Source organism: Neolamprologus multifasciatus, chromosome 3 (genome assembly GCF_963576455.1).
Source record: "Neolamprologus multifasciatus chromosome 3, fNeoMul1.2, whole genome shotgun sequence".
Taxonomy (NCBI): Eukaryota; Metazoa; Chordata; class Actinopteri; order Cichliformes; family Cichlidae; genus Neolamprologus; species Neolamprologus multifasciatus.
In genome coordinates this window covers 35,691,467-35,705,596 of record NC_140441.1, presented here as the reverse complement: position 1 = coordinate 35,705,596, position 14,130 = coordinate 35,691,467, and the positions used below count along the sequence as shown (strand labels likewise).

The 14,130-nt window shown below is 43.8% G+C and overlaps 2 protein-coding genes across 2 annotated transcripts; both read right to left on the bottom strand.

Annotated features, from left to right (window-relative positions):
- Nucleotides 1–5,512: 5,512 nt before the first annotated feature.
- On the bottom strand, nt 5,513–6,793 carry LOC146522855 (uncharacterized). The gene has a single exon (XM_085154163.1). The coding sequence runs from the start codon at nt 6,686–6,688 to the stop codon at nt 5,513–5,515; it is 1,176 nt and encodes a 391-aa protein (XP_085010289.1). The 5' UTR covers nt 6,689–6,793.
- A 4,206-nt stretch (nt 6,794–10,999) lies between these two features.
- Nucleotides 11,000–14,130, bottom strand: LOC146522854 (tripartite motif-containing protein 16-like). The gene has a single exon (XM_085154076.1). The coding sequence runs from the start codon at nt 14,025–14,027 to the stop codon at nt 12,351–12,353; it is 1,677 nt and encodes a 558-aa protein (XP_085010202.1). The 5' UTR covers nt 14,028–14,130; the 3' UTR covers nt 11,000–12,350.

Below are 14,130 nucleotides of genomic sequence, written 5' to 3'. Positions count from 1 at the left end.
CAGGCGATTAGAGGATCATCAGGGGGTCCTTTTGTCCCTCTGTGGGGGGATACTCCCACTAGGTTTACATAAGGGACTCTCCACCATTTGACCTTAGAACTGAAGAAGCTTCTCGGAGAGGTGAAAGGTCTTCAAGTAACTTAAAGAAGTCCAGACGCTTTTCTTTGCAAGCTCCTTTGACTCCTTCAACGCACATATTAAACAAATATGCGCAACATCTCTAAAATTAGAAATATCCTGTCTCAGAGTGACGCTGAAAAACTAGTTCATGCATTTATTACTTCCAGGCTGGACTACTGCAATTCATTATTATCAGGATGTCCAAAAAACTCACTGAAAAGCCTTCAGCTAATCCAAAATGCTGCAGCAAGAGTACTGACTGGGACTAGAAAGAGAGAGCATATTTCTCCTGTTTTGGCTTCCCTTCATTGGCTTCCTGTTAAATCCAGAATTGAATTCAAAATCCTGCTCCTCACATACAAGGTCTTAAATAATCAGGCCCCATCTTATCTTAATGACCTTGTAGTACCATATCACCCTATTAGAGCACTTCGCTCCCACTCTGCAGGCCTACTTGTTGTTCCTAGAGTATTTAAAAGTAGAATGGGAGGGAGAGCCTTCAGTTTTCAGGCCCCTCTTCTGTGGAACCAGCTTCCAGTTTGGATTCGGGAGACAGACACTATCTCTACTTTTAAGATTAGGCTTAAAACTTTCCTTTTTGCTAAAGCATATAGTTAGGGCTGGACCAGGTGACCCTGAATCCTCCCTTAGTTATGCTGCAATAGATGTAGGCTGCCGGGGGATTCCCATGATGCATTGAGTTTTTCCTTTCCAGTCACCTTTCTCGCTCACTATGTATTAACAGACCTCTCTGCATTGAATCATATCTGTTATTAACCTCTGTCTCTCTTCCACAGCATGTCTTTATCCTGTTTTCCTTCTCTCACCCTAACCGGTCACACTTAACGATCACAGATCTTTAGAACCACAGCCAGATAACAATTTTTTCCCCAAATAAATGTGTAGATTTTAGCTAAATATATATTATAGAATCAACACCATGGGCATTTCAGATTTCACACAGGTGGTTGGTTGTTACACTCTGGAAATGTGAGTGTTATGGACTCTATGGGGTTAAAATGATGCCACCTTAAAATAAAACTGAAAATAATTAACACAAAAATGTTGAATCGAAAGGGGAAAAAATGAAACTGAAAAAAAGGTGAATTGAAACCGTAAATGTGCGAAAAAATTTTTTTAATATTATTAACTAAGTTTTGAAACCTACATCTTTGTGGGTTTTTTTGCTTACATCTTCTTTTTCCAATTTCAGTTTGTTGCTGTACGAATGAGTATTACGGCCACGTTAAGAAAAACTATTATAGATAACATTGAAAATAAAGTTTCAATTTTGAGATTAAAATCGTAATTCAATTGAGAAAAAAAGTCCAAATGTGGAGATTACAGTTGTTTCAAGACAAACTGCAACAGTTGCTATACCCTCTGAGTTAATGTAATTGTGCTTCAGAATCCGTTTAGTCTCAATGCAGGAAATGATTTCTCTTTTAGCACATAAACACAGTGTGGTGATCAGCAATAGGGCCTTGAAAAGATGGTGTGGAAAGCTGCATCTCATCAAATGGAAAAACACACCAAATGAAATCGAGGGTTACAGCATGAGGAAGGAAGTAATGAAGTACAAATACTTTGTTACTGTATTAATGATGTCACCGTTCACTGAGGACTCACACACAGGACTCTTCACTTTGAGGAGAAATAGTGGGGTTTATTACACCAGGTATATGTACAGACAGTGCAGGGAATTGTGCTACATACAAGTGTTACGTAGGGCCCAAAATGGCCTCCGTACAAGAAAGTAGTAGCTCTAATATTGACCAGTAATGAACCACCACACGCACACTGCAATGGGTTACACAAGATTTATTTGTTCTTTCTGCGGGTAAAACTACTGGCTGAAGACACAACTCTGGCCAGGAATCCAAGGCCCAAAGCCACCACGGTCAGGGTTGTTAGCCTGGTTACAAACAGGGGAAAGGTGGTCACTTGGAAGAACAAGCAGCCTGCATCTTCCTCAAAAAAGGCTTACCGCCCACCTTTTCAGGCCTGACTTCGTTCGAGGCTGGGTCTCCACATCACATCCTGGGAGCTGGAACTTCCCCAAAACTGGTCCAGTTTCCTTGTCAGGGGCACAGAGAGTCTCCAGTCCAGTGTTTGTTTTCCTGCCTCCCAGCACATCCACTCACATCCCAATAAAAATGAGTCCTCCCTCCAACATCCTCAGATTATTTTAAAAGCAAAACCAGGCCAGGTTAAAAATCTTTTCCGTTAAAATGTGCACACGTCATCCTGGATCTTCGCGGCTTCCCTGCTACACCAGTGTCCTACTAAAAACAATGACAACAACTACTTCCTGTTTCCTCTCCCCTTTATAGAGAAGGGCTCCAATCCTCCCCAATCAGCTTTTCCCTGTACTCAACTCCAAATAGCTGGCAGCTGGACTAGAGTAGAATCTCCACTCCCACATGGGTGTGGCCCACACCTCACATCAAACACAAAGAAACACCAAAGCATGCAATTAATACAAAACAAAATATAAAGTAATGCCAACCCAAAAGCTTAGTGGGGGATTCTCTCCATACTTTTCCACCATGCTATACTCTGTAACACACACCCCAACTTTTTCCTAGCCCGTCCTCGGGAACTCTACTAACTATATCGAGATGGGGGTTTCCCAAAATTTTCACGGGCAGATCTCCTTAGACCCTCCTGAATAGCAGGGGCAGACTGGTAGGAGGGGGGATAGTGATCTGACCCTGGCCTCTGCTGTGCCATGCTCCATAGAAGCAACCACTGATCTGAGACTGTCGCTGTATCATGCGTGGCTGTCGTCTCTTGTTCTGGGGTGCCATCTCCTGTTTTATAGTCATCTGAAGGTAGGAAAGTACATATGCGCAGGCGATTGCAATGAACCACTCTAACAGGACCATCTTTACCTTCCGGCCAAATTTTGTAAACTGGGTTTGTAGGGTTTGGCTGACCGACTATAATTTGGATCTCTTCCTCCCACTGTGCTGCCAGTTTACCTTGTCCATCCCTTCTTGTTGTATGGACTAAAACCCTTTCTCCTGGGAGCAATGGAGCTGCTTTAGCTCCAACATCATACCTGCCCTTCATCCGGCTTGCAGCCTTCTGACTGCTCTTCTCCACCATTTGGTATGCCAGCCTCAAGCGTTCGTGATGTCTCTTAACCCACTCTTGGGTGGTTGTTGGCTCTGTGGATCTCTTTATCCCCATAGACAGCTCAACTGGCAGACGAGCATTCCATCCAAACATCAAGTAGTGGGGGGTGTAACCTGTAGATGCATGGACAGAATTGTTATAGGCCTGGAGCAGTTCTGGTAAATACTGCACCCACCGAGTTCGCTTCTCTTCCTCTAGGGTGGACAACATGTTTATTAATGTCTGGTTGAAACGTTCGCAGGCCCCTTTGCCCCGAGGGTGATAGGCAGTGGTTCGACTTTTCTGGCAATTATAATACTGGCAAAGTTCTTTTATGAGGGCGGACTCAAAGTTGGTGCCTTGGTCTGAGTGCAGTTGTTCTGGACATCCAATTGGCTGAATAATGTGTTTCAACAACATCTTAGCTTTGGTTGAAGCAGTCTGATCCCTGGTAGGTATTGCCCAAGCGTACTTGGTAAACATATCAGTAGCAACCAAAATGTACTGGTATGAGTCTGCCGGTCTACTTAGTGTAAGGAAATCAACCGCCACAATTTGGAGAGGTGCGTGTGTAAAAACGGGAACGAGCGGGGCCTTACCGTCACCATGGCCTTTATGACGTACACACCGTTCACAGGATGCTGTGCAGTCACGCACTCTCTTCTCCATTTGAAGCCAGTAAAAACTACGGCGCAACATTGAGATGTCTTTGCCACCCCCAGATGACCATTCCTTTCATGGAAAGCCTTCCATGTTAATTGCTGTTCCTGCAAAGGAACAAGGATTTGATAATAAACCTCATATGTGTTGGAATCCACTCTCCTGCGGACCAACACACCCTCCAACAGCTCCAGCCGTGACCATTGTCTCATGTAATTTAAGACTGCAGTAGACTCCTGACGTCTCTCCTCCCCCGATGGTTTCCTTCCTTGGGCCATATAATGTCTCACTTTATACAACGTGGGGTCCTGCTCCTGTAAGCTTTTCCAGTGTCCTGGATCCCAATCAATGTTCACAGCCTGAACCCGTGCTCCTTCACCCATCCTCTGTGGGGACACCAGATCTTGGGGTTGCACCTGTAATGGCATTCTAGACAGAACATCAGCATTCACATTTTCCTGGCCGGGCCGGTACTTGATATCAAATTGATAATTTGCAAGTTGTGCTACCCACCGTTGCTCCACTGCGCCCACTTTTGCAGTCGATAAATGGACCAATGGATTATTGTCAGTATAAACTGTAAACAGAGACCCCCATAAATAGTCTTTAAATTTCTCAGTCACCGCCCATTTCAGAGCGAGCAGCTCCAATTTAAAGGAGCTATAGTTTGCATCATCTCTTTCTGTGGGTGCTAAGCTTCTGCTAGCATAGGCTATCACACATTCTTTCCCATCTTGTACTTGAGAAAGTACTGCACCAAGGCCCACTTTACTGGCATCCGTGTAGAGCCGAAAGGGTAATCTGAAATCAGCAAAAGCTAAAATAGGTACCTCTAGCAGTTTCTGCTTCAGAAGATCAAAGGACTGTTGACAATTCTCATCCCAGTTTATGGGAATATTCTGTTTTTTATTCTTAGGTACTCCCACCAGCAATGAGTTAAGAGGCCTAGCAACACTTGCAAATCCTGCAATGAACCGCCGATAGTAACCGGCAAAGCCCAAAACGGAACGCACCTGATGAATAGTCTGCGGGGCCGGCCACTTCTGTACAGCGGCAATCTTATCAGGGTCCGAAGCCACACCCTCACTGTTCACCAGGTGACCCAGGAACTTCACCTGCTGCTGGAAAAGAACACATTTATCAGGTCGCAACTTCAGCCCATAGCTCTTCAATCTTGTAAACACTGCCTGCAGATGCTCTAGATGGCTGTTGAAATCCAGTGACTATACTATCACATCATCCAGATATACAAAAGCAGACTCTGTGATTTGACTTCCCAAGCAACTTTGCATCAACCTTTGGAATGTTGCTGGGGCATTACACAAACCAAAAGGCATTCTTTCAAATTCATACAAGCAAAAAGGAGTACAAAATGCAGTCTTTTCTCTGTCAGCTTCGGAAACTTTCACTTGCCAATACCCACTTGCTAGATCAAGAGTGGAGTAGTATTTTGATTTAGTCAGCATTGTCAAGGTCTCTTCAATTCTAGGTAGTGGATGGGCATCTTTATGTGTCACTGCATTTAACTTGCGGTAATCCACACAAAATCTCAATTCCCCATTTTTTTTTCGTACCATGACGATGGGTGCTGCCCAGGGACTTGTGCTCTCCCTCACCACCCCGATCGAATCATATTATTCAGCAACTCTCGCACTTCCTGATACATTTTAGGGGGAATTGGCCTGTACCGCTCTCTAATGGGAGGTGCCATACCTGTCGGGATAGAGTGCGTGATTACATCCGTGTGGCCAAAATCCTCTTCGTCGGCAGCAAACACATCGCCCCATTTCCTCAAGAGACCATTTAACTTTTCTTGCTCCTCTATGGATAGGTTTGACTTCCCTTGTGTCATAACTTCAATATGAGGAGCGTTACCAGGCGGTTCTGGGCTCACCTGGTGCACACCAACTTCAACAATACCTGGCCTGGTTTGCTCAAAAGTAACTTCAAAAGGCTCCTGAATGTCAACATTTTCGGTGGAGAATGTAGCAAGGGCCTCGTAACGTCGTAACGTGATAGGAAAAGGGTTGAGGTTCCTTACTTTGATGGGGACTCGGCCTCTATGGACAATTCCTAGGGATCGAGCAACAGCAACTGTACTAGGCCCTTCCAGTGGCTCCACCAAAATACATTGTCCTTTCCTCAGTGTCTGTGGAGCCCTGGCCCAAATCACCTGCTCGCTGTGCTCAGGGACCATCACCGGATGGTGATAAGCTGGTTGAAGGGTCCCTACCTGTTGTACAGGGACAGCCGCCTGAATTCTCTGACAGTCCTGAAAATCGGATGCCCACGCTTGTTGAGTGTCTACAATTGAGCCAACAGGCCAGGTCTGGGACTGTATCTGAGGTTTCGAGAAAAGCATATCCCAGCATGGAACGATGACATTCATACCTAAGATAGGTAATGCATTAGGATTATTGGGATCGTCCTTCGAAATCACAATTCCCATATCCTTCAAAGTAATGCCTCCCACCTGTACTTCAGCTAGCACATAGCCCACATAAGGAATAGCCAATCCATTCGCTGCCTTCAGCTTTAACCAATTGAGATCGCTTTCTTTTCCTGGCTCCTGCTCACCAAACAATCTCCTAAAACAGACTTGTGGCATTAATGTTACATTAGACCCAGTATCTAGCAAAAATGTCACTTCCTTACCATCAACTTCTGGTTCTCTCACCCCAACCGGTCGCAGCAGATGGCCGCCCCTCCCTGAGCCTGGTTCTGCCGGAGGTTTCTTCCTGTTAAAAGGGAGTTTTTCCTTCCCACTGTCGCCAAAGTGCTTGCTCATAAGGGGTCATATGATTGTTGGGTTTTTCTCTGTATTTATGAAGCGCCTTGAGGCGACTTTTGTTGTGATTTGGCGCTATATAAATAAAATTGAATTGAAATTGAATTGAATTGAATCAACGAATACCTCTACTTGACGGCATGTCCCTAGAAATTGAGAGTGATTTAACTGGGCTGGACCACTGTCATCCTTTCCAGTCACCTGGCCCATAGTGACTGGATTTACTCGTTTAAAGCCATCTGAGATGGAGTGCGCTGACACTCTCTTGCCATGTGTCCACTGGCTCCACACTTACTACAGATGGGCTGCCCTTGTTCATCCCACTTATGCCGTGGTCGTTCCACCAACCGTGAGGTTTGCTTTGTCGCTGGGGGTGGCTCAGACACTTCAGCACATCTCCTATACTGAGAGGAACTAAAGTTCTGCCTTTCTCTCTCACCTCTGGGAGCTGAACATGTCTGTGGCATTGGTGCTGGTCGAACAAATTCCCTCAGCTCCTCCTGAAGAGTATTCTTGAGATCCATAATTTGCTCCTTCCTTTCTGCGAGAATCTCCGCTTTAAATTTATCTTTCCAATTCAAAGTATCCTGCCACTTTAGATCCCCTTTTACTACGGCACAAGCGGAGTCTTCATACAAACTATGCAGCGCATCTGCTTCCAATTGCAAAGCCTCTTTACGCACCTGTTCAAATGAGAGATTAGGGTCATGCCTTAACAGATGCCGTAGATCACGCTGTATCTCACCCTCCCTGAGGCCCAAGAGAAACTGATCACGCATGTGCAGGTCGGCATGCCGAGGGTCTTGTGGCTCTTTTGTTTGCAGGTGATGGCCTATCTCCCTCAAACGTAAAGTGAACTTTCTAATAGGCTCTTCTGCCCTTTGTCTACACTCATAAAACATGGCACGCAAGGTACCCACAGCTGTTTTATCCCCATACAGTTCTTTAAGTTGAAGAAAGATCTAATCTGGCGTATTCTGCTCCACTTGCTCCAAAATAAGAATTTCACGTCGTGGTTCTCCTCCTAATGCACTCAGTACAAAATCACACTGCTGTTCTATCGACACTTTTGAGCACGGAGCATTGCACTAATTTGGCTCTCCCAAACTTCATAATTCGTGTTAAGCCCACAAAATTTTGGTACCCAGGGCGCACCAATAAAGAATGGTGACACCATATTAATGGTTTCAGATAGCTCATCCGCCATATTGATCAGTCAAAGGCAGGTGGGTTTGTATACTGGTCACAAATCCTGTCGACAAACGGCAAATGTTACGTAGGGCCCAAAATGGCCTCCGTACAAGAAAGTAGTAGCTCTAATATTGACCAGTAACGAACCACCACACGCACACTGCAATGGGTTACACAAGATTTATTTGTTCTTTCTGCGGGTAAAACTACTGGCTGAAGACAGAACTCTGGCCAGGAATCCAAGGCCCAAAGCCACCGCGGTCAGGGTTGTTAGCCTGGATACAAACCGGGGAAAGGTGGTCACTTGGAAGAACAAGCAGCCAAAACGTATCAATCCTGCATCTTCCTCAAAAAGGCTTGCCGCCCACCTTTTCAGGCCTGACTTCATTCGAGGCTGGGTCTCCACATCACATCCTGGGAGCTGGAACTTCCCCAAAACTGGTCCAGTTTCCTTGTCAGGGGCACAGAGAGTCTCCAGTCCAGTGTGTGTTTTCCTGCCTCCCAGCACATCCACTCACATCCCAATAAAAATGAGTCCTCCCTCCAACATCCTCAGATTATTTTAAAAGCAAAACCAGGCCAGGTTAAAAATCTTTTCCGTTAAAATGTGCACACGTCATCCTGGATCTTCGCGGCTTCCGTGCTACACCAGTGTCCTACTAAAAACAACGACAACAACTACTTCCTGTTTCCTCTCCCCTTTATAGAGAAGGGCTCCAATCCTCCCCAATCAGCTTTTCCCTGTACTCAACTCCAAATAGCTGGCAGCTGGACTAGAGTAGAATCTCCACTCCCACATGGGTGTGGCCCACACCTCACATCAAACACAAAGAAACACCAAAGCATGCAATTAATACAAAACAAAATCTAAAGTAACGCCAACCCAAAAGCTTAGTGGGGGATTCTCTCCATACTTTTCCACCATGCTATACTCAGTAACACAAGTGTGACGGGGTCCAGGCTCCAAAAGATGGTGTGGAAAGCTGCATCTCATCAAATGGAAAAACACATCAAATGAAATCGAGGGTTACAGCATGAGGAAGGAAGTAATGAAGTAGAAAATACTTTGTTACTGTACTAATGATGTCACCGTTCACTGAGGACTCACACACAGGACTCTTCACTTTGAGGAGAAATAGTGGGGTTTATTACACCAGGTATATGTACAGACAGTGCAGGGAATTGTGCTATATACAAGTGTGACGGGGTCCAGGCTGCAGGAAATCCAAGGTGGGGAGGACAGGGAAAGCTTCTCTTCGCTCACTCACTGCTCGCTATAGCCACTCTCCAATCATTCACAACTAAGGATCTGCTCCTGGAAAACAGGGCCATGTCCAGGGGAACTAAACACAGAGTGTACACATTAGAATGAAGGCACAGAAATAGCAAGAGTCTAATACTAAGAGACCTTTAGGAGACCTTCATTACTTTAGGTTTAACACCTTTAAGGGGAGTTATTATTTTGTCCCTGCGAGCCTCAAATCAAACTGCTTTGAGATTAAACAGTAACACATGAAATTCAGTCCTGTTGGTGTATTAATCACCAGGAATATCACAGAAAAAGAGATAAAAGTGGAAAAAACTATGTGTCATAGTCAGGGCTTAAAGTGTTTCCTTTTTCTTGTTTTTGGCCCAACGACTGATTGTAAAGCTCACATGTAAGTCTTCATGTTTTTAAATCAGATATTGGTTCTGTACATGTGACATTATGTTTTTTCATATTGTGAAACGTGCTGTTAAACAAACTGAGGCAGACTAACTGGTTTATTTAAAGGTTGCAGGTTAGTGCAGGATAAACAGGTTAGTTTGCTGCACTGTGATGGATTTAAAGTAAAGAACAGTGTGTGACTGCTGCACAGTGGCTGTGGTTTCATGCTCAGAGTTTGGTTACATCAAGTGTAGCAGGGATGAATTTGAAGTTAAGATGATGATGCTTAGACTCACTGAATTTCACCTTCATACCAGCTGAATAGTGTCTAATATAAAGAGCATGAACAGTTTACTGTCAGTGTAGAGGATGGAAATCAGTTCAACTAATGAAACATCTGCTGACATCTGGTTGAATTCACTTGTGTAAATCCACAAAGAGCAGCAGGTCAGCTGATCACAGCCTGTACATTCAGAAAATCTACTGGAGCTCTCAGCAGTAATTATACTGAGTCGTGAATGTTTTCCCCACACTGAGCCATTGCAACTGATTTTAGGGTTCCTCCACCTGCTGAATCCACTTTAACCCCTGACTGCCCATTTTCCTGTTTAGAGACAAAGTCACCTTCTACAAGGTAGGCAACAAAAAAAAGAGCCATTTTTCTTTTATTTTCCTAGTGTAAGTCCAGAAACTCACCTCAGACATGTTGTTCTTTTCCTCACTCAACTGCAATCCTGGAGAAACGCCCCTCTGTAGCTTTGCTTCAGCATTTAATACAAAGAAGACAGTGAGTCCTGCTCCCATGTCATTCCCTCCATGTCTCGCCTCGACCTTCATGATCCCTGCTATAAATCAAGTTTTCATTCAAATCAAACAAACATGTACTGAGTCAGCTTTTGGCTCCAACCTTTGTACACCAGCCGCTTTGTACACCAGCCACTCATCCTCAAAAGCAGATGCAACAGATGCTCCTGCCTTGGTTTGAAGACACCTGCATGCATACTTAGAAAATCCATCTGTACATGTCAGTAAGTGTCTCACATTATCATTATCTGCACAATATTCACCCATATCAGCCAAATCAGCCTCAAACTATTTGTCAGTTCCACTAATCAAAACTCTATTTCTGGGAAAAAGTCTACTTGCTGGTTAATAACAAAGAAAGAAACTGTTGGTAGAACCACTTTTTACAACGAATCATCCATCAATAAAAATCTAACTCAGTTCCAAAACAACAAATTCAACATTCATATAAAAAATCCAACCCTGCAGGGATCAAACATCTGATCAAACACCAGGGTTGGACACAGACTTTCTAATCTGACATCACAAAGTTATTCTGAAGCTGTAAATCTAATTAAAAACTCCCCAAAACTATGATGAGAAAACCCTTAAAAGGTTCAGTGATAGAAGGAAAATCCTTTACATGTAAAATCAACAGCGGTTCCTGATAAATAGACTAATAAATGAAGAATAACTGAACAGTTTCTGAGTCATGAGTAAAATTTCAGTGAATATGAATCTCCAGGAGGTAAAAAGGGTTGGAGCTCAGCATCAGTCAGAAGAGGAAGATGAAGTGATGAAGAAGAGAGTGTTCAGTGGAAAAAGGCCTGTGAGTTCATGTAAATGCTGCTTCTGCTGTAAGACAGACATAAAAATGCATAAATGCTCCATGAATTTCATTTCTATCCATCATCTTGAACACTGGCTATAAATGTGTTCACTTCATTATTGTGTGATTTGGTTTCTTCACGTGTCTCCTTCAGTGCAAATAAAGGACTGTTAGAGTGTGTGCTGTGTGTTTTTCTGAAGCATGACAATCCTTTCCAACAAGTATTTCCAGCTGTTTGTCTCCACTCTGCACTTTAGTCTTTCTTCCTGTCATGTCTATGTTTGTCCACCAGGTGTCTCCCTCAGCTCATTTTCTCCAAATCAGAAGCATCAGATTTGTGGAGACGCTCTGCCTGCCAGACACAGCTCAGGGCAAAGAAACATGTCTATCCTCCACAATATACAGGCCTGTATCATTTAGTTCAACAGTCCCCAACCTTTTGTGTGTCACCGACCGGCTATTAAGGTGTTGTGGATAAATACAACAAAATAAAACCAGTATCGGTACAAAAAAATGTTTTCTTCTCTTGCTGCCTGGTACCAGTCTGGGGCCCGGGGGTTGGGGAACACTGATTTGGTTTTTTATATTTAAATGTATAAATAACTGAGTGTGATCAAGCTTTTCATCTCAAAAAGACATTAAATGTCATCACTGTAGATACAACAATAATAATAATAATAATGATAATATGATATCAAAAACCTCAAGGATTTAATTTTTTGTTGCATTTTCTTGTGAAAGTTCAAACCTCAAAGACATTAAGTTTACAGTCATATATGATCAAGAAAATCAACAATCTTCACATTTCAGAAACTGGAACCAGCTTTAAATGTGACTAAAATAATGATAAAACAATCAATTCTCTAATCATTGACTAACTGATGAATCACTGCAGCTCCAATATATTGTTGCATTTGACAACCCACTACAGCAACTACAGAATAAAACCACTAACCAGACTGATGACAGATTTCAAACATGCTAAATATGAAGAGTAGTATCATTTAAACTCACATGATTATCAGCCATAAGAACAAATTCAGATTTATATTGATGTAAGGTATATAAATGTAAGTACAGTTTGAATCAGTGCAATATTATTTTCACACATCAATGGACCACTGAACTTCTCAGCTTCTAAAATGTAAAGCCTCATTTAGAAACTACACAAGTACATATAATGGTCAGGGATCAACATGAACCTGTCTTCTCTATTTGACTTTAATCAACTCTGCAGTGGCTCCAGCTGAAAAATAAAGCCAAAGTCCAGCATAGAGCGGCTGAGTGAATGTGGTCTGGACTCTGTGGAGGAGAGTCATGGTTTCAGAGACGCTGTAGAAAGACAGAATACCTGCTCTGTGATCCAGGTACACTCCTACTCTGGAGGACCGAGGACCTGAGAGGACAGTTCGGACATTGTTGTGCCAAAATTGAAAACTGTTTATGTAACAATGTAAAGCCCAAGATTTGTCATTGAATCCAAATAAACATTTATCTGAGATTCCTGCTTTGCTGATATTCTTGTATGCGACTGCTACATAAACTCCTCCCCCTCTCCACTCCACCTCCCAGTAACAACGTCCAGTCAGACTCTCACTACTAAGGACCTGACACCATGCAGTGAATCTGTCTGGATGATCAGAATAAGACTGTTGTTGTTCTTTTCTTGTCACTTTTCTGTTCCCTTCAGATAATAACAGATGTGTGTTTGCTGTGTTTGGATCCAGTGTGATTTCACATGAATATTTTAAGAATCCAGCTCTGGTCTTTGGCTCTGGTGGTGACAGTAAAACATCCACTTCAGTGACTGTCAGTGAGATGTTTGTCCATTCCTCTCTCAGAATGTCCTGTAGTTTATCTCTGGTCTCTGACACAGCTGCTGTCACATCCTCAAAGTAGCTCAGAGGACGAATATTGATGCTGGATGAGTGTGTAGACTCACTGAGTGCTGACAGTGAGGGGTAGTTGTGTAGAAACTGGTTGTGATCCTCTGTGTGTGAGAGCTGCTCCAGCTCGCCGTCTTTCCTCTTCAGCTCAGCGATCTCCTGCTCCAGCTTCTCCTGAAGCTCTTTGACTCGACTCACTTCAGTTTCCTGCTGGGATCTGACCTGCTGCTTCACATCAGAGCTTCTTTTCTGGAGGAGACGGATCAGCTCAGTGAACATCTTCTCACTGTCCTCCACTGCTTTATCAGCAGAGCCATTGATGGCCTCCACCTCCTGTTGAAGCAGCTTCACATCTTTCTCTCGCTCCTGGATTCTCTGCTGGATGTTTAGTCGTCTCACCTCGAGCTCCTTCTGCTTCTCAGTCCTTTCTGCTGCAGCTGGGACTGTTTCATGGCCTTTATGTTCATCCATTGTGCAGAGATAACAGATACTCTGCTGATCAGTACGACAGAAAATCTTCATCACCTCATCATGACGAGAGCAGATGTTCTCCTGGAGCTTCTTGGAGGGGGCCACCAGCTTGTGTTTCTTTAATGGAGCTGCATCATAGTGAGGTTGGAGGTGTTTCTCACAGTAAGAGGCCAGACAAGATAAACAGGACTTGATGGCTTTCAGCTTCCTCCCAGTGCAGACATCACAGGCCACATCTTCAGGTCCAGCATAGCAGTGATCAGCTGGAGCAGCTTGGAGTCCAGTCTTCTTCAGCTGCTCCACTAAAGCTGCAAACATGACGTTTTTCTCCAGGACAGGCCTCGGTATGAAAGTCTTCCTGCACTGAGGGCAGCTGTGGATTCCCTTCCTGTCCTCTTCATCAAAGTGGGATTTAATACAGTTCATGCAGTAGCTGTGTCCACAGGTTGTAGTCACCGGATCCTTTAGTAGATCCAAACAGATGGAACAAGAGAAGGTTTCTCGGTCCAGCTGAACTCCTTTCTGCGCCATTTCTCCTCTCAGTGTCAGTGACTGTGTGAGTTTCTCTTCCTTAAAACTGAAACTAGTCTGAGCTCTGATCTCAACAACATGTTTCTGCAGTGAATGGAGCCTG

What these genes read in the sequence shown, in the direction of transcription:
- LOC146522855 (XM_085154163.1), bottom strand. Translation starts at nt 6,688, where the DNA reads ATGAGCAAGCACTTTGGCGACAGTGGGAAGGAAAAACTCCCTTTTAAC.
- LOC146522854 (XM_085154076.1), bottom strand. Translation starts at nt 14,027, where the DNA reads ATGGCGCAGAAAGGAGTTCAGCTGGACCGAGAAACCTTCTCTTGTTCC.